The 23,132-nt window shown below is 46.2% G+C and overlaps 3 protein-coding genes across 4 annotated transcripts in view; 1 reads left to right on the forward strand and 2 right to left on the reverse strand.

Moving 5' to 3' along the window:
* Positions 1-1,685: 1,685 nt before the first annotated feature.
* LOC133119152 (fructose-2,6-bisphosphatase TIGAR B-like) lies at positions 1,686-7,515 on the reverse strand. Its single transcript, XM_061229598.1, has 6 exons — positions 7,338-7,515; positions 6,062-6,099; positions 5,606-5,727; positions 5,080-5,157; positions 4,885-4,995; positions 1,686-3,911 (listed from the first exon to the last, which is right to left on the reverse strand). Exons 1-6 carry the CDS (start codon positions 7,400-7,402, stop codon positions 3,492-3,494), a joined length of 834 nt encoding a protein of 277 aa, XP_061085582.1. The 5' UTR covers positions 7,403-7,515; the 3' UTR covers positions 1,686-3,491.
* A 3,090-nt stretch (positions 7,516-10,605) lies between these two features.
* Positions 10,606-15,975, reverse strand: LOC133119418 (G1/S-specific cyclin-D2-like). Of its 2 annotated transcripts, none has more exons than XM_061230010.1 (5): positions 15,603-15,975; positions 14,195-14,407; positions 12,692-12,848; positions 11,654-11,802; positions 10,606-11,114 (listed from the first exon to the last, which is right to left on the reverse strand). In XM_061230010.1, the coding sequence occupies exons 1-5, from the start codon at positions 15,783-15,785 to the stop codon at positions 10,971-10,973; spliced, it is 846 nt and encodes a 281-aa protein (XP_061085994.1). In that variant the 5' UTR covers positions 15,786-15,975; the 3' UTR covers positions 10,606-10,970. The 2 variants fall into 2 exon arrangements, with proteins under 2 accessions (XP_061085994.1, XP_061085993.1); XM_061230009.1 differs by having other exon boundaries at positions 12,692-12,851.
* Positions 15,976-21,959: 5,984 nt separating this feature from the next.
* Positions 21,960-23,132, forward strand: part of LOC133118848 (inactive histone-lysine N-methyltransferase 2E-like) — a 26,125-nt gene continuing 24,952 nt past the window's right edge. Inside the window, exon 1 of the mRNA XM_061229105.1 lies at positions 21,960-22,007. The gene's annotated coding sequence lies outside the window, so the exon portion shown is untranslated. The remainder of the gene's footprint in view (positions 22,008-23,132) is intronic.

The raw sequence follows: 23,132 nt of genomic DNA on the forward strand, positions 1-23,132 counted from the left end.
GAGAAATTTAGGTTGTCCTTTCCAGACCGTCCCCTGGGCTGGAGGGTTGCCCTCAGAACAGATAGCAGGGCCAGCCAGGGCCTGGGAGAATCATGCCCCTCATTTGCCCCCACTGGGGGAGGGCCCAGTATAGGTGAGGGGGTCTCCTTTCCAAAAAGCTACACGGAGAAGCGTGCGTTCAGGTTGGGCGGAGGTTGCACAAGGCCCCGCGGCCTCCGTGCACTTTGATATATTTGCACTGCAGAACAGCACACCATGAGGCCTTGGCCTGCTTATTTTGTTTTGACCGCATATGATCCTGAATTCAGGGAGTAAAGTCCTTGTCAGGGGAACTTAATAGCGACCCGTGAGCTGTTAGAATGGAGGATGGAATCCTTGTGATGTCATAATGGTATGAGAAAACGGAACGGAATACTCGTTATTTCATAAAAGTATAAGAAGGAAGGACGGAAATCCGCATGATGTCATAAATGAATGAGAAAGGAGGATGGAATCCTCATGATGTTATAGAAGTGTAAGAATGGAGGATGGAATCCTCGTGATGTCATAATGCAGCTGCGCTGGAGCAATCAAACTGGTCCATATATCTCTTTCCAGCATAAAGTTACCTCTGTGATAGTAATGCAATAAAACGCTGTTCTAATGTTTAAAAAATTCTGCAATGGAAAAATCCCCTTGAAAGGAGAGATGTTGAACTGACAGACTGCTGTCCTTTACCCTATAATTGCCTTCAGGTTAAATTTTAAACAGCTGTTGCATAACAGAAAGTCGACTGATTTCAAAGTGATTAATATATGCATTTAGCTTTTATCTCCCAACGCAAAATATATATTGCATAGCTGCATAATGTTGCAGTTGCTATTATGTTGTTGACCAAGAAACCAGGTGTTCCACAAAGGAGGATTACGGAGTTAGCTGGATAACTGCAGGAAGTAAAACCCCGAACAGCTTTCTTTTACTGTTCCAGATTTGGACGGGGTCTGTGTTTTACACAGTTGCAGTTATCAGTCTAGCTCAGCACTCCTGCTTTGTGGAACACGCCCCTGGTTGTGTGTACAGTGAGAATGTGGCTCAACCATTTGTGTGAATGTGTTGTTTGTAATAAATGCTTTTGAAAAAAATAAGACGCTCGTGTATACAGAAACACCCAAGGGTTTCTCCCGTTCAGGGATGGTACCAGATGCAAGAATAAAAAAATGAAAAAAACTTGAATAAACTGTTATCATGTTGCCATCACAGAGGTGTCGAGTCCTGTCAGTATCGCTTGATTTTACAGCCAATTTATTACATAGTACTTACTGGGTAAGTACACAGCTACTTGGGTAGTTATTTGGCAAGTACTTTGATTTCAGTGGTAAATACTATGAAACAAAGTCAGTAAGTACCAAATGCAATGTAAAAATGTTTTACAGCCCGTTTCATAGTACTTACCTCTGAAATCAAAATAGTTACCTAGTAAGTAGCTGGTATTTACACAGTAAGTACTATGTAATTAGCTTGCTGTAGAAAAAAGCGTTACCAAATATTCCCCCGATCAACTCTGCATTGCTCACCCCTAGTGGTGCAAAAATAATGAATCAGGTTTGATTTTCACACATGACCAGCACAATCACGGGACCAGTGACATCACACACGCATTCGATGCCAGACTGTGACCCGCAAGACTGAAGACACGGACCCGTTCATTTCAAAACAAATACTCCACCGAGCTCGTTTTATTTACCGGAGAGAGTTTTACCGAGTGTGACATTCATGAAGTACAACAAGGCAGAAAACCCGAAAACATTACAAGAGTTTGTGTTTGTAAAGTATTAATGACAGAAAAAGAAAAGCCCCACACACACAACACCCTGCTCCTCAGGAAAGGATGGAGTGTAAAATGAACGTCACCGTGATTACCTTCCACCGTTCCTGGTTTATTGACGGATTTCCCCAGAAGCTTTCAGGGTGACGGAACTGGGAGAGTGTGTGACAGTGAGTGGGTCGCTTTAGCGGACAGAATCCCAGAGAGCTTTAGGCAATACCCAGTGCACATGCATCCTTGGCGGTCTTCACATGAAGGGTATGAGCTCAGTAAATAAACTCTAGAATAATTTAAAAACATGCCATAAAGTCCCCTGGTATCGCTGAATATGTATGAGGTAATATCGAGGATCCGTTATCCGTCCAATATCGTGAAGACACTGACATTTGCCCACCGAGAAGCGAAACTCTACATTCAATCAGTCACTAAAGACGCCCGGCTTCTGTGTTCAATATAGCAGCATCAACAGAAGGACACCTGTAATCTTTTTTTGATTGCAGCACCTGTAATATTTATTTGACATTATTTCTTTTTTTTAAATCATGCATGATAAAATATCTCCTTGCATATCAGTGCGCTGCGCGTGTACAACATGACATGTTGTCATGTCAGACTGCAAGCCTCACCGCTTCGCTGACCAATCACAGCGCTCGTATTTACTCAACCTTTGCCTCTCAGATCTGATGTTTTCGCCGACTATCTGATTCAGCCAAATGTGCAACCGCCTTTGAATCGAATGATGAATAGCATTTCATGCTTTCTCATGGATTACAAAGAGCTTTGTAACCCTGTATAACAAACGTCAATATTAATACCGCTTTTAATATTTAATATTAATACTGAAATGTATATTCCTGGCTGTACAGGAGTCCTTATTCAGCAGGGCTAAAAAAATAAGACAGGTCACATGATGGAAATGACCGATTTCTGTCCAATCGCACATTATTGCTATTCAGCAGCTCCGCCTTGATTGGGCCAATCACTGCTCGGCCCCAGAAGCAAGCCTGAACCTGGTCCGTGTGTCGAAACCATCGCTGCGTTCTCTCTTCATAAGGTGCACTTTATCACGCATTGAACTTCAATTTCCAAGGTCTAATTTCACCAATTCACCTGGACGTAGGCATCTGTGAAACGCTCTCAGAGATAAAGGAACAGAGAAAAGGTACAAATGGTTGTCCCCCACCCCTGGGGCAGTACCCCAAGCCAGCAATGTAAAATTCACTTGTAACTTTTGTGCTGGGAAACCATACTAATTTGTACCCAAAGAGAACATGACTGTACTTTCAGGGTACATTTGGGAAATCTGATCCTTGAAGAACAAGAATGTACCTCCACTGTCACTTTATATCTGAGAGTAAATAAATACATAAATAAAATACATGAATGAATAAATACGGAATAAGGATACGTAGTTCACAGGGCACTGTCCCCCTGTGTGCTCAAACCATCACATTACATTACAGTTACTTCGCTGACGCTTTCATCCAAAGCGACTTACAGTTGATTAGACTAAGCAGGGGACAATCCCCCCCTGGAGCAATGTGGCGGTTAAGGGCCTTGCTCAAGGGCCCCAACAGCGGTGCGGATCGTATCGTGGCTACACCCCGGGGGGGCTTGAACCAGCAACCTTCCGGGTCCCAGTCACGCACCTCACGGGCCGCCCCCCCCCCCCCCCCCCCTCTCTCTCTCACTTGTGCTCCTTGCTGCTCTTCAGGTGGTCCCGGCGGTTGAGGAAGACGCAGCGGACGTGGCCCGGCTCGGGGCCCCGCTCCCCGGCGCGCAGGGTGAGGAGGAAGCGGCACAGGCCCGTGTTGGGGCAGGAGGAGAAGGAGTGCGAGGCCTTCAGCCCGCCGGGCAGGGAGCACTGCAGCTCCTCCACCAGGTGGCGCACCACCAGGCTGATGTAGGCCCCGTGGCCCACCACCAGCGCGTGGGCCCCCACGTCACTCAGCCCGTCGTCGGGGCGACCGGGGAGGGGCGTGTCGTCGGCGGCGGCGTCCAGCGCCGCCTGGCTCCTCCCCCTGGGCTCCGGCTGTCCGTCACCGCAGTGGTCGGCCGCCATTCGCTGGAACATGGAACTGAGGAAGCCTCTGATTCGCTCTCTCACCTGGGCGGAGCACAGTGGTTAAGTAAGAGTGTGTGTGTGTGTGTGTGTGTGTGTGTGTGAGTGCATGTGTGCATGCGTGCATGTGTGTGTGTGCGTGTTTATGAATGTGTGTGTGAGTGTATGTGTGTTTATGCATGCATGCGTGTGTGCGTGTGTATGTGTGTGAGTGTGTGAGTGCATGTATGCATGCGTGCATGTGTGTGTGTGCGTGTTTGTGAATGTGTGTGTGAGTGTATGTGTGTTTATGCATGCATGCGTGTGTGTGTGTGTGTGTGTGTGTTTGTGTGTGAGTGTGTGTGTGTTTATGCATGCATGCATGTGTGTGTGTGTATGTGTGTGTGTGAGAGTGTGTGTGTGTGTGTGTGTGTGTGAGAGTGTGTGTGTGTGTGTGTGAGTGTGTGAGAGTGTGTGTGTGTGTGTGTGAGTATGTGTGTGTGAGAGTGCGTGTTCAGTATGTCTTTGGATGAGGCTGTATTCTTGGGAAAATTCCCATTCCGGGTCTCTCTCCAACCATTTCACCATCCTCCATTTTATCAGGCTTGATAACTCACTCAATCCCTTTATACAGTCATTCATTATGGAATCAGGGCGCCGATAAAACTTTGCTCATAAAAGTTTCGCATATTATCCAGACACACTTGAATTCTGGTACTATGCCGCCACCTAGGGTTTTATTCCCGGATACCACCTGCAATATCTGTTCTCATGTTTCATCATCAGGAGAATAAAAATGTCCATTGTATGCTGACACAGACTGAGCACTTAGACTGTGCTGCAGGGATGGTGGTCTATCCCAATTAAATCTGTCACTTCATGAAACTAATTAAAATTGAATACATTAGTTTAAAAAGTCATTATATTCGATTAGGACACTGCTGGCTATGAGGTCACTTCGTTTCCTGAACTGCGGTTCCTCATTAAAATGGCCGACTGGGGGCCTGTGTGACTGGGTGCGTGGGTGACGGGGCCTCACCTGTTCGGGGGTCTCCCCCTGTGGGGGGGTGAAGTCCCCGCAGGCCTGCCCCGCAGCTTTGGCCATGTCCTTCATGCACTGCACCGGCCCCCCTTCAGCGATCCCGAAACTCTGCACGACAAACACAACGAGAGGAATGCACATGTACACACACTCACTGACACAGCCTGCACCGCCAGAATAACCCACACTCACCCTCTCCTTCAGCTGGGGGTCCACAACGATCTCCAGGCCCGAGCAGTGAGCGTTGTTCTTCACAATGATGTCAGCCGTCTGAAACACAGCGGAGAAACGCACTGTCCGTCGCCATGGCTACCGTTCGTACACCGTGAACACAGAACGACATGCCTTCAGCCACAGAGCCTGTGATGTCACACAGAGCCACAGTCTCTGACATCACACAGACAGAGCTGGAGTCTGTGACATCACACAGAGCCACAGTCTGTGACATCACACAGAGCCACAGTCTCTGACATCACACAGACAGAGCTGGAGTCTGTGACATTACACAGACAGAGCTGGAGTCTGTGACATCACATGGACAGAGCCACAGTCTGTGACATCACACAGAGCCACAGTCTGTGACATCACACAGACAGAGCTGGAGTCTGTGACATCACATAGACAGAGCTGGAGTCTGTGGCATCACACAGACAGAGCCACAGTCTGTGACATCACATGGACAGAGCCGGAGTCTGTGACATCACACAGACGGACTCACCTGTCGAGCTCTCTGCATGTTGCTGACGAACACGTTGGTGAACTTCAGGTCCCTGAGGTACAGCCCCGCTGCCCCAGACTGCTGCCTGCCTGTCTCAGAGAGGGGGGTGTCTATCCCCTGACCTGGGGGAGGTCACACAGTAGCTCCAGTCACCACTCCAAATACCTGCTGTGATCAGTAACTCTGTGATCATCAGACCTGGGTAAATACGTATGTAATCATTTTGGATTCAAACACTTTTCTGAGCTTTTCCCGTGTATTCAGACCTCTGAATGAAATACCCTCACAGGTGTGCCCGATTGCACCAGGCAAGATCAGCCGAGCACAGAAACGTATTTGAATCCAAAACAGTGACATACGTATTTGACCCAGGTCTGGTTATCGCACAGAACAGCATGCTCTTCACTCTGACCTGGCAGCAGGCTTATTGTGAGCATAAGCGTGGAGTTCATTTACCTTGTAGCAGCCTGTCCTTGTTGTACTGGGTCTCCCCACTAGAAAAGCGATGAAAGAGTTATTATGAGAGTTCATATGAATTGTTGTCTTTGTGATTTACTTTGTGTATCTGTATTTTTAGTTGGCTGGGTAAGCAGTGTTGGATAGTTAAGTTTGGTCACTTTTGCTTTGTTGTTTGTTTGTTTATTTGTTCGTTTAAAATAAATAAATCAATCAATCAATCAATCAATCAATCAATCAATCAATCAATCAATCAATCAATCAATCAATCAATCAATCAATCAATCAAAAGTTGGCCCTGGTCCTTATGTTTGTTGTACAAGTAGCATTGAAATTGTACTTCCCTCTATGGTCTTTCAGCGCACTTATCCCTGGTTATGGGTATGCACTTTGTTGTACGTCGCTCGGGATAAGAGCGTCTGCCAAATGCCATTAATGTAATGTAATGTATTATAAGATGAAAAATTATCATGGTATGTCCATCCACAAATTCAGTTGTGGCCAGACTGAACATAGCTTGATCTTGTCAAACCAGGTTGAGTATGGAGCTGGTTTGAACTGGTCAACCAGCAGCAGTTTCTGAACTTTGATTGAGCCGTTTTTTTTCCCCCCAGTAGGGATTTCATTGTACTATGTTGTGCCCATATTGTCTCAGAGAGCACGCTCTGTCTTGACATAAAAGCACACTTTAGCACAGAGGGCTTTCGCGTGACAACGCAAACGTCACTGCTGCAAGGCATTTTTAAATCACATTTTAAAAACACATGCTTCGATATTTCTCTCATATTCGGTGCGGGGATCGCAGGACAGCCAGCGCCGCAGTCCTTCCGCGCCGACGCCTGTGTAAGTGGGCGTGGTCCGCATGGCATTGCATCCTTGCCGGCAAAGGCAGAACGCCGCAATGATAATTCTGCTGCATTTTCTTTCACTGTATGAATACACTGCGAAAGCTACCATCGACCGGAGCTAGCTACGGTGTGCAATAACCAGTCACTGTTGTCGGCTTGACGGTTTTCTCACCACATATATTCCTCAAACCCCTTGCGCAACGAGAAGTACAAAGGAATAGCTCTCTAAATACGCTAATATGTGTGCCTATTTTAACGCAAGTGTATACATGTTTCATTTCAGTATACTGCCTTGTTGCCCTTGACGTCCACCGATTCGGACGGACAGGACACCCGAGGAAACCCGAAACCCCAAATAGCTATGCACGCGGACCACGAGCACACAGTGTACCCTGTACATGAAATCGCAATATGCTTATGATACTTACTGTCGGACCATGGTTAAGCCAAACGTAAGCAGCTCCTTGCTTTGTGTGTGCGCGCTCGCCGGCATGCTCGTTCGCTTGGCTTATTCTCAATAAACACACGATGACATATGCTCTATGCAGATATTACCACCCCCCCGGCTCTGTGGTCCCTCTCATCCGTTCAGTGTATGTCCACCACTTCCGTTTGCGAGGCAGCCAAAGATTGTGCGCGGCAACGAGAGTCTCTACTCACAATAACGAGTCACCATGGGGTAAAGGCAGCGTGAGGAATATATTTCTTGCCTTTCTTTTTTCTTTTTACCAGTATAAAAACATGACATTCATGCTTTCAGTGCCAGACTACTTCTTATGATCTTAAGGTTAATTCACTAGCTAAGTATAAGTAAAATGGTTGGCATTTATTTTGCGCCTTTATCCAAAGCGCTGTACAATTGATACAATTTATACACCAGGGTGACTGAATGCAAGCTCGTCAGGATTTGGGGATTCGGTGTCTTGCACAGGGACACTTCGACACACCCAGCGTGGGATCGAACCGGCAACCCTCTGACTGCCAGATGACCGCTCTTACTACTGAGCCAATGTCCCACCTCATATTACCACCTCAATGGCGTGTGCGAGGGGTTAACAATGCATTTCTGCCGAATCCATCTTCTGTCAATCTCTCATCAGGCGGGCCTAGGGCCGGGTCCTTGACAATATTCCACAGTTTTTCAGCCCATCCCGAGGGTAAAATCCATCTTGAAATTACCTGCTACCAGCTGTCTCAAAACTTGATCTGTTCTTGAATCTTGAGCTGTTTGTTTTCAGCAGGGCACCGGCTGAACACGCACACTACACAGGTATGTTTATGTCTGGTCACTATTTTGTCAGCAGAAATTTGCGATTCAATCGCAGACATAAATAAAGAAACGCAGTGGTGTGGGAGGTGTTGGACGGGTGATGGTGCTGTAACTGTGGGGAAATGGATAAAAATAGCCACGGGACAGCCGTTTCAGATTCTTTAGCAAGGTCAGCACGTGCCTCTCATGTCAGAGGACCGGTGGCAGAACAGGGAAACATACTCTGCCGTTTTTTTACAAAAAGAGGAAGAAAGAGGACACATCAAATGAAATCAAGAGATTTTAATAAAATAAGTGCTTTCGTTTATGCCGCAGGTACCGACTGAAAACCAAATATATAATTTGCAAGATGTGAAATAATCACAAAAAAACGGGAATAAAGAACTGGCCAATAACAAACAGCGCTGTTTAATACTGCGACGTTTCAGACGGGTGTGACGTGCGACTCCACACAGACCCTAACCTCACTCTGCAGAAAGGAATTGTGCCAACAAAAAAAAAAGAGGGCCTACTGCTCTCGTAGCAGCACAGCGTCCCAGCAAACAGAACCCAGGAAACCATGAAACCATGAAACCATGCACACGTGTGATTTTAAACAATAAACATCTGACTGAAACAATGGAGCTCTGTTGGATCTGGATGAAAAACAAAAAAATCTCTTTTTTGGTTAAAAAATTAAATAAATCAATTTCACATGTATGCGATGTCACTTGCTAAATTACAGGCACTGAATGGCCCTTTACTGGGGGTGTGAGACTCAGCCCCAGAGGGCTGCAGTGTCTGCTGGGACTTGTAGTTTCTCTGCAGCCAGTTAAGACCTTTAAAACAAGATGTGTGTGGACTCTTTGGATAATCAAGGACTCAGAAAAAGTCACTGCTTAGGCCAAAACACATCGAAAACCAGCAAGGACTGTGGCCCTTCAGGACAGGAGTTTCAGACCCCCGCCCAGTTAAATAAATGCGTTGTCATCCGAAGGTGTGTTAAATCGCAGCAAACTCCACATCAAAGCTCAGCAAAGTCACCAATATGCAGGACTGAAACACACTTGTAGCAGGAGCAGAAAAAGTGTTAAGAAGACGTCTGAAGTGTTCATCCTCCACAACGGAACACAGATCCAAACTGACCCAGACTCAATTCAGACCCACTCCCCTCACAAAAAAAAAAGATTTCAGAAATGCAAAGATTCACTGCTATAATCAAGTCTTGGTCAAAGTGCTATATCAAAGTGAACAACTCATTTCAAGAGCTGTGTAAGAGCAAGTTTCAAGTAACGTGTGAAATGGACTGCCATCTTGCTGGCACGCCCCATTTCCATTGCTTTTCAGTTGGAATGTTCATCGTTAGCCGTTACCTGGGAATCACGGGGACACCAGCTCCAAAACTAACTGAAAGAAGAAAAAAAACTTGGTGGCAGTAACTGCCTTCAAAGTGAATGGGAAAGTTCACACCTTGTATCACCCAGAGCCACTCAGTCCCCTCCAGAAAACTCACACACCCAGAGCGACTCAGTCCCCTCCAGAAAACTCACACACCCAGAGCGACTCAGTCCCCTCCAGAAAACTCACACACCCAGAGCCACTCAGTCCCCTCCAGAAAACTCACACCCAGAGCCACTCAGTCTCCTCCAGAAAACTCACACACCCAGAGCGACTCAGTCTCCTCCAGAAAACTCACACACCCAGAGCCACTCAGTCCCCTCCAGAAAACTCACACACAGAGCCACTCAGTCTCCTCCAGAAAACTCACACACCCAGAGCCACTCAGTCTCCTCCAGAAAACTCACACACCCAGAGCGACTCAGTCCCCTCCAGAAAACTCACACACCCAGAGCCACTCAGTCCCCTCCAGAAAACTCACACACCCAGAGCGACTCAGTCTCCTCCAGAAAACTCACACACCCAGAGCCACTCAGTCCCCTCCAGAAAACTCACACCACTCAGAGCCACTCAGTCTCCTCCAGAAAACTCACACCACCCAGAGCAACTCAATCTCCTCCAAAAACTGTCAACCTGTCAAACCCTTCTCTCTGATTCTTCACTTTCCACAGAAACTATGCTATCGCCCCCTACAGGCGTAGCTTTCCACACCCCACAGTGCACCGTGGCACGTTCCACTCACCCACAAAACATCAGGAACAAAATATAAATTAACCCCAACCAATTGAAATAATAAAACACGATCTATCTATCTAACTGTGCCGATAATCTGGATAATCATCTCCTGCTCTGTAACTCCAGGTATCTTGGGCAGTGACTGTGCTATGTTTAGGCCTGAAATGTGACCCTCCAGAGTGACCTATGAACAGCAGGGGGGGTCTGTGGTCATGATCTGACTGGTCACACTCAAGGGCGATGCCCCTTCAGCCCCCACCCCCCACCCCCCATGACTCCAGCCTCCTGATTGGCTGGCCCCAGCCCCTGCCCAACTCACATATAAGTATTAATAGTAAGCAGGAGAACATCGTTGTACTACAAATCAGACATTAAAGCATTCTACCCCATTTGGTCTTATCTCACAATTCCCTGAAATAATATAATATAATAAAATAGTATATAATATATTAAAAATTATAATATTAATAATAATACTGTAATAACAACTGTTTGAATGGGAACTCAAATCAAAGCATAGGCCAGTGCAATTGCATGTTGAAACCTTATCAGGGACAGGTTTTTTTTAAATCATATTCTTCCTATAATGTTAAACTATATTAATGCATGTGCAATAAAAAAAAAAAACAGTGAGCAAACAAAATATCAATAAATAAAAAAAGAGATAATCTAACAGGAATCACAGGTGAACATCCTGGACATCAGTGGGGGTGCAGGAGAGGTCCTGGGGGTCCGGGCCCTTGGTGTGGGGCAGCTGACGCCCCTCCTGCGGACAGCCCGCCAGGAGCCTCTCCATCTGCTCCTGGCAGGCCGACAGGCAGTCCTACGGGGGGAGAGACGCTCAGTTATTACCTCATTATTACCACACACGGGGGCCAGGCTGTAGCATCGCGGCTAAGCTAAGGTACTGCGCCTGACTGGGACCCGGAGGGTTGGTGGTTCAAGCCCCGGTGTGGCCACGGTAATATCCGTACAGCCGTCGGGCCCTTGAGCAGGGCCCTTAACCCTGCATTGCTCCAGGGCGGATTGTCCCCTGCTGAGTCTAATCAACTGTCAAGTCGCTATGAGGATAAAAGATTATCTGTAAACGTGGGCACTCTGCTGCGCAGGGGGTTGTGGGGATAATAGGAAGCACTATCTAGGTTCACAGTGTTCATTGTCGCTCATTCCCGCAGCACGACGCCCCCCCAGCAGTCCCCTGCTCTCTCTCTCTCTCTCTCTCTCTCTCTCTCTCTCTCTCTCTCTCTCTCTCTCTCTCTCTCTCTCTCTCTCTCTCTCTCTCTCTCTCTCTCTCTCTCTCTCTCTCTCTCTCTCTCTCTCTCTCTCTCTCTCTCTGCAGGCGCAGGACCCCGCTGAACGCACCGTCTCTGTGTGGATCAGGACGGCCAGCAGGGGGAGCAGTTCGTCGGCGGGCGGCGCCTGGTCCGAGCCGCGCAGCCGCAGGTCCCTGACGGCCACCCCGACGCTGGCGCTGGCGATCATGGAGGGGGGGTACATGGCGAAGCTGAAGTCTGAGAACACGCCCGAGACCAACACTCATCAATAATCACCAAATAATCAACCACCGAATAATCAGCACCACCTGTCCTCTCCTCAGGAACTATTGGGACCACATTATTAATAGTATCTTCATAATTAATCTATTGGGACGACATTGTCTCAGGCAGTAAGAGCAGCCATCTGGCAGGCGGAGGGTTGCCGGTTCGATCCCGCCCTGGATGTGTCATAGAGTCCCTGAGCAAGACACTAACCCCCAAACCAAATTCTCCTGGCGAGCTGGTAGGTGCCTTGCATGGCAGCCAATCGCCAATTGGTGTGTGTGTGTGTGTGTGTGTGTGTGTGTATGAGAAGCATAAAGCATAAATTGTACAGCGCTTTGGATAAAGGCGCTATATAAATTCCAACCATTTACCATTTATTGCCCCTTTACCTTCCCTCGCCCAGATACTAATGCCCCCCACCAACCCTCAGATACATTCTAATGCCCCCCACCAACCCTCAGATACATCCTAATGCCCCCCACCAACCCTCACACAGTTACTAATGCCCTCCACCAACCCTCAGATACATTCTAATGCCCCCCACCAACCCTCAGATACATTCTAATGCCCCCCACCAACCCTCACACAGACACTAATGAACCCACACACTAATTGCTAATTCCAAATTGCAGCATTGTGAGCAGTGGACATGTGTTACAGTCCCAGTTTCTTCCATATTCACACGGGACGAGACTGACAGTCTCTGTTTACAGGTAATGAGCGTGCTGCCATGGTAATATATGACAGGTGATGAACGTGCTGCCATGGTAATATATGACAGGTGATGAGCGTGCTGCCATGGTAATATATGACAGGTGATGAGCGTGCTGCAGGTGTCGTCGGTCCAGAGGGCGGGTACCTGTGACGCAGAGGCCCAGGAGGGCCTGAACGTGCTGCCGGACCTGAGGCAGCTCCTCGGCGGGGAGCCGGAGCCTGGTCACCAGCGGCTCGATGAAGTCGTGCGGCACGATGGCAGCCAGGTCCCACTTCAGCTTCTCCACCACCACCAGCTCCCACTGCTGGAGGGAGGGAGAACTGCACCCTGAGAGACAGAGCGTCGCCGTGTGCCCCCAAAACCATCTACCACCAGCATCTACTACTCACATCTACCACCAGCATCTACTACTCACATCTACCACCAGCATCTACCACCACCTACCACCAGCATCTACCACCACCTACCACCAGCATCTACTACTCACATCTACCACCAGCATCTACTACTCACATCTACCACCAGCATCTACCACCACCTACCACCAGCATCTACTACTCACATCTACCACCAGCATCTACCACCACCTACCACCAGCATCTACCACCACCTACCACCAGCATCTACTACTCACATCTACCACCAGCATCTACTACTCACATCTACCACCAGCATCTACCACCACCTACCACCAGCATCTACCACCACCTACCACCAGCATCTACTACTCACATCTACCACCAGCATCTACTACTCACATCTACCACCAACATCTACCACCACCTACCACCAGCATCTACCACCACCTACCACCAGCATCTACATCAATCATCCACCACCAGCATTTACCAACATCTACCGACAGCATCAACTACTCACATCTACCACCAGCATCGACAAACATCTACCAACAGAATCTACCTCCATCATTCCTACTAGCACTACCTACCACATAACAACAACTGACAATATCTAAAACCACCTTCTACCACTATCGTCTATGACCAACACACCCACTGCTGGATTCTACCTATCCTGGGATATGTGCTGGGAGAGAAGAAAAGGCCTGTTCTTTTCCTCGGAAAAAGCCATGAGTAAGAGAATTCCGAGTGACTAATCTGGAATAGATCCTGCTCTTGCGTTCCTGAGGCCGGCAGACCGGAACGCCGTCTTTCCCTGACCGGTGAACCGTATCTGGACCACATCTCATTCCGGACCCGGCCCCGCGTGGGAGGCTTCCAGAACACGGACTTCCAGCCAGGAATTTCCGAAAAGGGAGCTTTCATAATCTTCCAAAAAGAATTAAGCTACCCCCAGATAATCCCACTACAGATGCACGGTCGGTGGTTCAATCCCTGGTGTAGCCACAATAAGATCCGCACAGCTGTTGGGCCCTTAACCCTGCATTGCTCCAGGGGAGGATTGTCTCCTGCTTAGTCTAATCAACTGTACGTTGCTCTGGATAAGAGCATCTGCCAAATGCCATTAATGTCATGTCATGTAATGTAATGGGAGACCAGCGGTTCCAGGACCTCAAGGACCTCCAGGACCGCGATTTGGCGAATCCCCGCCCTTACATTACCGTGCTTCTGCGGGCGGGGACAGCGATCGCGTACCATCCGCAGAGGATAGTGTCCGTGTTCTCACCAGCAGCTCCTGCGTCGCGATGGCGTCGTCCGTGTAGCCGCAGAGCTCGACCGCGCTCAGCGGCCGCGCCTCCTTCAGCTTGGAGGCCAGGAACAAGCACACCGCGCCCAGGAGCTGCAGGTCAGCCTTCCGCGTGCTCACCAGGGCTAAGAACCTGTCCAGGTAGTTCACAGCCAGCGCAAGCACTCCCTCTTCACACCTCTTCTCACAAACCTGCGAAGAAGAAGCACCGGGTTTTAGGCCTAACTCCCGCCACCAAATGCGTATCGCGTGGCCGTAGGTTCCTTAGCCTACAGCTCGTCATAAACAAAGGGTCTGACAATTAACACAATGGCCTTATTGGGGCATCCGAATCCGCCTTTATAAAGAGAGATGTTTGGATATTTTGTGTGTGTGTGTGTGTGTGTGTGTGTGTGTGTGTGTGTGTTTGAGAGACCTTGGTGACTTCCATCACAGTTCATTTAAAACATTGCACCCTATAGCCCAAGTGAATATTTTAAATCTGTCAGTGGGGTTTTTTTAAAGATTTGGACGATGTCTTGGTTATTGCCTATATTTGAATTAGATCATTAGATCACCACCACCATCCCAGCCAGAAATGCTGTCCATAGCCTATAAATGTTGACCAATGAAATAGCCTCAATGTATAACAAGTTATATTTGCTTTCGTTTTCGATTTTTTTGCCATTTTGAAAAGCCTTTTACATTTTGATTCTTGTCCATTGTGCATTAGGGATAAAATAATATAACAAAAATAAAAGGCTAACAATATTTTAGGCAACATTAACTCTAGAATGGGTTCCTGTACTGACGTGACAGCACGAGCGATTGTCACGTCTCTTCCTGGAACAAAATAAGACAATTCTTAGAAAACATGCGATTCTATTTAGAAATAGAGAGCATTGTAAAGCCGAGATGCAGGCTCCAGATAAATGAATAGCGTGCATGGTCGCCTGCCGAGAGTTGACTTAAGAAACTAGCAGGTCGTGTCGAACGAAATCATTTGGTTCATTTTGGTTCAATCAAAATGGCGTTATGGTCATATTCGTGCAGGGATGCGAATTTTAAGATAGGCTCCCTCATAGATGGGAAGGAAGTAGCTATATCTAGCCAATTAAATTGTCTAACTTCAAAGTAGATCATATTTTCTAAAGCAATTGTATCCTATGCTATTCCACAATAAGCTTTTACAGCCTATGCTACTTTATGTTCCAGTGGGCAAGCTACATTTCTCACCACTTTCAGTTAGGCTTTGGTTCGAAAATAAACCGCGTTTATTCAACAACTTTGAAACGTTTGATTATTGCCGACAAATACACCGGATGACAGATACAGTCTGTGGTACAAGTAAACACGACAGAAAGACAGCGAACGAGGTGCCGTGCGCTGAAATGCAACCGATACAAACCTCGAGCATCCAATGTGTAAGCATTCTCCGCATAAATGGTTCAACTTCATTTTGGACGATCTTAAAATAGGGAAGGTGAGGAATAAAGTGTTCCTCGATGTCAAGCAAGCTTTCCAAAAGCCTGTCATCTTGTAAGAGCTTCGGGTCTAGACGAGATGTAACCATGTCGCTTTGAGCCTCCATCTCTGCTTTGGTCCGGTTCTTTTCATATACGCTTGGGTTTCTGAAAAGTACAGTTACAGGAGATAAATCTACCAAAAACAGCTGCAGGTCATGTTATTTGGAAACACGTAGGCTACGCAGAGCTGGCCTGCTCGGTTCTGCCGCTGTGGAGTTCTTTCAAAGTTTGTCCCGTACTTAAGCTCGTCTTGAGCTACAGAAGCCTGCGTATGTGACGTAAACGTGGGACCGGCAGGCTGATCGTCAGTAGGGTTGCCACACGTTCAGGTTTTCCCGGGATTCTTCTTCTCTTTTTTGAGCGACTGCCCCGGAAAATGAGTAAAACACAGCGATGATTGGCCATATGCCTATACTTTTTCATTTTTAATTGCTAGCAGAAATACGAAAGTTTACAATTATCACCCAGCAACTGCTGCACGGGCGGTCAGTCTGGCGCGTGCGTTCACTTCAACGACCCCCACCGTGGGAAAGTTCGGCTAGCTACTAGCCTAGAGGTAATCGCCTAATACTTCTGATTTATTTTTGATTTATTTTGTCGGTTTTATAAAATGGGGGGAGAGACGGACGAGGAGGACGAGAGAACGAAATCAGACAAGCAACCAGCAAAAAAAAAAAAGATATACAACGTACAACTCACTTTTCACTTTTCCGAATGGATAAGGCCAACCCAACTGTTAACACAGTATATTTGCAAACATGTTAATGTGGCAACCCTACCTGTCAGGTGAAATACACTGAGAGCCTGTATGCGATATGTTGTGTTATATATATATATATATATATATATATATATATATATATATATATATATATATATATATATATATCGAGATTCGAGATTTCCTGAAGGGAAATAATGTTTTAATGGAAACGAAGGGATAATTGTCAAAACATTTCCTACATCTAACCCGTTAAGTTGACGTAAATGAAAACACTGCAACATTTGTGGTGCAATGCTGCCACCTTTTGGTTTAAGCAGTGAACAACATGTCAAATTGTGTTAGTAAGCACATTTCATTTCCGTCATGATTTAAAAAGCTCTTTTGAATCAGACTTGTAACCTGAAATTAACTTGATGTTTGATTTGGTTATCCCTGCTAAAACAAAATGACTATACGTTTGGGAGAACAACGTACAACTCACTTTTCACTTTTCCGAATGGATAAGGCCAACCCAACTGTTAACACAGTATATTTGCAAACATGTTAATGTGGCAACCATACCTGTCAGGTGAAATACACTGAGAGTGCAAATAATGACTTGAGGTCGCAGCAGGTTAAAGCATGTTGGTATACATCTGTACCGCCACATCACCGCCAGATAGCCTGTATGCGATATGTTGTGTTATATATATATATATATATATATCAAGATTCGAGATTTCCTGAAAGGAAATAATGTTTTAATGGAAACGAAGGGATAATTGTCAAAACATTTCCTACATCTAACCCGTTAAGTTGACGTAAATGAAAACACTGCAACATTTGTGGTGCAATGCTGCCACCTTCTGGTTTAAGCAGTGAACAACATGTCAAATTGTGTTAGTAAGCACATTTCATTTCCGTCATGATTTAAAAAGCTCTTTTGATTGAATCAGACTTGTAACCTGAAATTAACTTGATGTTTGATTTAGTTATCCCTTCTAAAACAAAATGACTATACGTTTGGGAGAACAGCAGGAGACGCCGTGTCATTTGGCCAGTGGCACTGCAGCCCAGAGCGGTTATGAAAACGAATCTGCTGCGTCTTGTAGTTGCGTGAATTTGTGCTTTAATTTCTAATGTTGAAACTAAGTTTTTTTTTTTTATTGAAATACATAATGGAATAACTGGCAATGCACCTTACTTCCTTAAGTCTTAATTACATATAAAACTCCTGTTTCCCGAAACCTGAAGTTGGATCTTGGGACAGGACAATGGGTAAACATTTTGTATGGGTACGCACAGAACTGCAAAAGGTCCACGGTCCAAGTTACTGTCAGAGCTCCAGACTGTTTTGGCTTGAAGGTGCCGTGCTCAAATTCCTGTTGCGACTGAATTCCCTCGGGTTTGGATCTCGGCATGGCACGGAAACACTCTCATCTGAACGGAATTCCGTCGATGTGTCATTTCATCCGTCTAAGTTCTCCGTGGATACACTGCGTTTTGCGTCCTAACAAGTTGTTTCTTGCAAGGAGTGCCAGAAACAACGTAATCCCGTGTTGGCTCAAGGGTGCGCTCTTATCGGGACTTCAAATCGCAGGAATCTATAATTCCTCTTCCAGTTGGATTTCTAATCACGGGGGGTGTAACAATTCATGGCCCAAACTTTGCATGTGTGGCAGCAGGTCAAAGCCTAAGGGCTCGACAGCGATGTCAGTTAGTTGAAAAAAGCATTTCGTTATTTCGTAATTTATCTTTAATCGGGAAGCATTGGTGTATGCCTACGTTTTTCAACTTCGGAGCATATTCGCTCCTTGGAAGAGCTACTCTTGAATCAGTTGACACATTTACATGTTGGCCACTCAAAATCATTTGAAAAGAAATATTTGCATGCGAGTAATTATTGTGCATGTGTTGTCATTAGCCTCAGTCCCTATTGTAATCTTACGGTCCGAATATGTTGATATAATGATAGAATAAGAAGATTATGTCATGAAGGGGGAATTCAGTTGGCCTAAATTCGTATTGCCAGTGATGAGCTACGCCGCAACATCAACCAACAGAGAAGACGTGATGGGGATTTCATCAATGCAATCTGAGTCTGGCTTCCTATAACACACACCAGGGGGCGTTTTGAATGACGTCTCGGAATTGGCCACCCCTCGGCGTAAATCCGCAGCTGTTCTGTGCGTGAATCCCCTTTGCTGAGGCGAGCAGGTGGGAAAGGCTTTATGACAACGCGTAGTTCTCGTTAAACCTTGAACTTGGGCGTCGGACATCGATATCAGTTTTGCATTCCACTACGAAGTAGTGTTTGAGTCATCAGTGGGCGACAGTTACTCGTATTTTAACCAAGAAGCTCGGGGGTTACTAATTTAACTTCGATCACTGATGTGTCACTGTTACGCTCCCGTGAACTGGAGTGTCCCCGCGCACGCCTGTGGCTCGCTCCAGCAGGTGCCGCCAACTCGGTCAAGATACCTAATTGGCAATTATGTTCCGCTGTTTTCACCTGGCCTAGAGAATAAAGCCGGATGCCGCGGCAGTTGCCAGTGATTCCCTTTTTGAAAGATGTTTTTGAGACGGCCCTTTGAGCGTGCGGTGTCCTTTTTAGCGAAGTGTGTTCTGTGGCATAGTTTGTTTGTTTCCCAGTGCGTTTCTTTTGTAAGTTGGCAGATGGTGAGGCAGGTTCTTTTTTTGTTTTTGTTTGAGGACCTTTTAAGATCCTTTCGGTCTGAGTTGCGAAGCTTCCTTGCTGAAGGCTCGCTCCTTTTTTGTTTTCTCGCAAGATGGGGATGGATTGTTTTTGTGTATTTAGGTTAGGAGTAGTTTAGCCGCCTTGTCGTGTTCCATTTTGATGTACCTGTTTATTTTCTAAACCGTTTAGTGGCGTTTTGTTTGGGTCGCGGTCCATTGTTTCCCAAATAAAATGGTTAGCGGTTAGGCGAACTTTAACCATATGCGACTTGAGTTTACAGTTGTGGTAAATTGCGTTGTGTACCGTTTCTCGTGGTATTATGATTTTAATAACGTAATGGCTCTTCTGTGTAGCATGAATTGACTGTAGCTGGAGTATGCTTTCTTTTTTTCGTTGTAGTAGCAAACTGCAAGAACACCTGATGCAACTGACCAAGCCCTTGATTAGTTGCATCAGGTGTCCTTCAGGTGGAATACATCAAATACCTGGACTAACCAGGGCTACTCGAGGAGAGGTTTGGGAACAACCGTCATCCGGGATCTTGTCGGCTTGACTTCAGTAATTAGGCGAATTAATGCTGAACGTGAGTCTGAACGTGTCAGGCGTTCACAATGGTAACTTCCCAATATGCCTTCGTGATTGCCTCCAGCTTTGACTGGTTTTGCCTTTCAGTCTCGCGAGAACCAGCCGTGGGTCGACGATGCTTTCACAAGATCCTGGTGATGTAATCAAGAGCCAACCGGTTCTTGGCTTTACACCGAGGGGAGGGGTGTCTGGAGCGTATGATGCGCTGTTTGGACAAGGAAATGGGTAATCATTATCGTCAGTCGTTTGGTCAATTAACACAGGAACTGTGATCGTGCAATTCTCTGCAGATTCTCGCTCAATTACCTCAAAATAAATTGGCAAGCAACAACGTTCAAAATTCCAGATGACTTGTATCACAACGGTTTTAAATTACCCCTCCCCCTGTACTGATAAGAGTACACATCTCGAATGCACGTGCTGTTGTAAAACCACCACTACAAAGGGACAATGAGTCGGAAAAGGGTGCCAATTAAACCACTTCCTCCACAAGATACGACATCCCGAGCAGACTCATCCATGTGTGCTACGGAGAACATTAGCATTTCTCGGTCGCAACAATAAACCGAATGCCGGTTTTTAGTTCAACATGTCGGTTTCCCGAGTTCAACAAGGCTCGTCCCAGACCACTGTGCGCAGGTGCATTCTAAAGGGTACCACTGATGAGTGAACTTTAACTCGACGCCCACTCTTTAAACCAGTTTTAATTAACCGGTTTCAATTTTTATAAAATGTTGCTTTCATGTATGACTTACGGTTACATGACATCACTGCAGTGTCGCACTTTTGGGCGAGATGTTTGTATGTCAGTGCACATATCTGACCTATGTCTTAGAAACTCTGTTTTGCTGGGCAATCCTTTGGCAACTTGCCCTATTGGGACCAAAGCTGTAACTAGATGCGTTTGTTTGACTTGAGGTTTACTGCGTGCCATATTTCTATTAGAGCAGTGACTTCACCGTAACCTGACTTCCTCTGTTCCAGTGTCAGGTATGCAGCCTTACAACTTACAGTTGCCAAGTGCTGAAATCACTTTCACTGAGAAGCACAAAACGTGCAGTGGCGTAACCATTTTCTGTGACACAACATGAGGGTAATTATCTCTGAGAAAAGGCTAAGGGGGAAAAGGTAAAATTTCATGAAGCATGTTTCTGTTTGCTTTATCATAAGCCTTTTTTAATTTTCGCGCACGTACGTGTAGCCTACTGTAGTTTTATCCAATTACTGTATCTACTGAAATCTTGTTTTTCTATAGTTTCAGATTTCAAGTGACAACATTTTAAAATTTTAAAATATATTTACCCAGCCAAGCTATTTAAGTAAAAATTAAGTTCTTCAAATCAGATCTCTGGTCCGCGAAATACAGTGCCCCACACAAAAATGGCTGACGCGTTTTGGGTTTGAGGGGGAATTCCTCGGTTGCAAATATGGAGCTAGGTACCCGTGAACGCGCTTTCCGCTGGTGAACTGTCCGCTCCGTTGCGCCCCTGTGGTCGTGGGCGGGTGAACCCCGCAGGGTGTTGGGTCGGGCTCACTTAGAGGGGGGGGGCGGAGTCAAGGCAGTCCTGCCAGGGCCGCCATTTTTGCACAGGGAAAGAGGCAGGAAAGAGCGGATCTAGTTTCCAACAGTCACCACACAACTGGGCAGAGGATTAAACCCCTTTAAAACAGAACAAAAACTACAAGTACTGGAGCCAGGGTAGTGCTGGCAAATCGGCGAAGAAGTGGGGTAGTTTTTCCACGACTGTGGACAGTGTTAAAGTTCACATTTCCCCTTGTTGGACGTCCGCAGTGAAGACAGTTGTATTGTTTTGGTTGTGTGGAGGCACGGACGGCGGGGGTCTCACCCGGGTCCCCTGCTCCTTTTTACACATTATCTACTGCGGACATTAAAGGTGAGTAAATCGGTGTGCTATGAGACACTTGTGTGCTTTACCACAAAATCTATACGCCACGTAGTTTTCACGAGAGAACGTAGACAAATTACAACCTGCTGTTGCTCAAAGCGAGTGAGGAGTGAAGTTTAAGTTCTCAAGGTTGTGGAAGCTCTCCGGGTTTTTGGAAGTAACGTCATGTTATTGCTAGCTAGTGAGCTTGGTTAGCTCGACCAAGTACCACAGTGTTAGCTACTTTACCAATAAGTTTGCCTTCTTTGCAGCTAGGTCTCCGGTTTGCATGGTGACCGTTTCATATGTTGCACAGGCAATGGGAGAGAGCTTGAACGTTGAGTTAACGTCACCCCAGAAGATCAGCAGAGCGTGTAGGTTTCACTCGAGTTTACGTAGTCCTGCATCTCGTCAGGTAGGGAAATGGCTATTTAAAAGAGAAATAGCCTGTGCTACCCGTCTTTTATCAATTGTAAATATTACTGTTTTGCTTTAGAGCTAATTAAAATAGGAACGGAATCCCGCTTTCTTCCGACAGTTTGAGTGTTGACGTAGCTGGCTAGTTAGCGACTCTCTAACGTGAGCTAACTTAGCTCGCATCTATCAAAGTAAAGCGCATACTACCTGTTATGCTGTGTGTTACTAATATAACTCAGGTTAGTCTCTCGTATTTAACTTTGCTCTTGTGGCCATACAGGTGGCCACACGCTGTATTTTTAGTTAAAACGTGCGAATGATAATAGTGAGGACGACGGGGCTTTTGTTTACATAGCTAGCTTAGCGAGCGTTAGCTATTTGTAGCACAAACTCACGTAGGCTAACTAGCTAGCTAGCTATGTATCTACATAGAGCAAAGCGACTGTAGCTAATCCGAATGTATTTTGAAACTATGTATCGTTGACGTTAACTGATTTCAGTTAGCTACACCCACACAGAGGGTAATTTATGTATACGTGCTAGGTAGTTAATTAGCTACTAACTTGGAGGTTGTTGAGTTGTAACTGGGTAAGTTGGCTAGGCTAGCTACTGTTACTTTGACCTGCACGTTCGCAGTGTGGCTAAACAAGCTAGTTAGCGACACTGAGCTAACGGCGCAACACATTGTGACTTTGTTATAGCTACCAAGCGAGTTAACTCTTGAAACTTTTCCGTGACGTTACTCTGGCAACATAAAGTAACTAACTCTCTAAGCTGCCTCTTTTCATCTCGACAGCTATATAGCTAGAATTTACTTTATAGTGTAGCCTATGTGGTGAAACGTTACCTAGCCTAGTGCTAAATGTAAGCGTGCCTGTGTGGATATTTAGCTAGCTTGAGATGGACATGTTGGTTGGCCTAGTTTAGGTAACAATTACGTTAACGTTATATTGTTACCGAACGTAGCCTGCTTGTTTCCACCGTATGTTAGCAAACCTGGCTGTTGCCAGTCTGTAGCTATGGTATACTGACTAGCTAACCATAGCTACAAAGTTAATGTGAGTTTAAAAACGCTTTTCCGTCTGTAGTGACCGTTATTTCAACCTTTCCAGCTTTGGGGCTA

The sequence above is a fragment of the Conger conger genome, chromosome 19, assembly GCF_963514075.1.
Source record: "Conger conger chromosome 19, fConCon1.1, whole genome shotgun sequence".
NCBI lineage: Eukaryota > Metazoa > Chordata > Actinopteri > Anguilliformes > Congridae > Conger > Conger conger.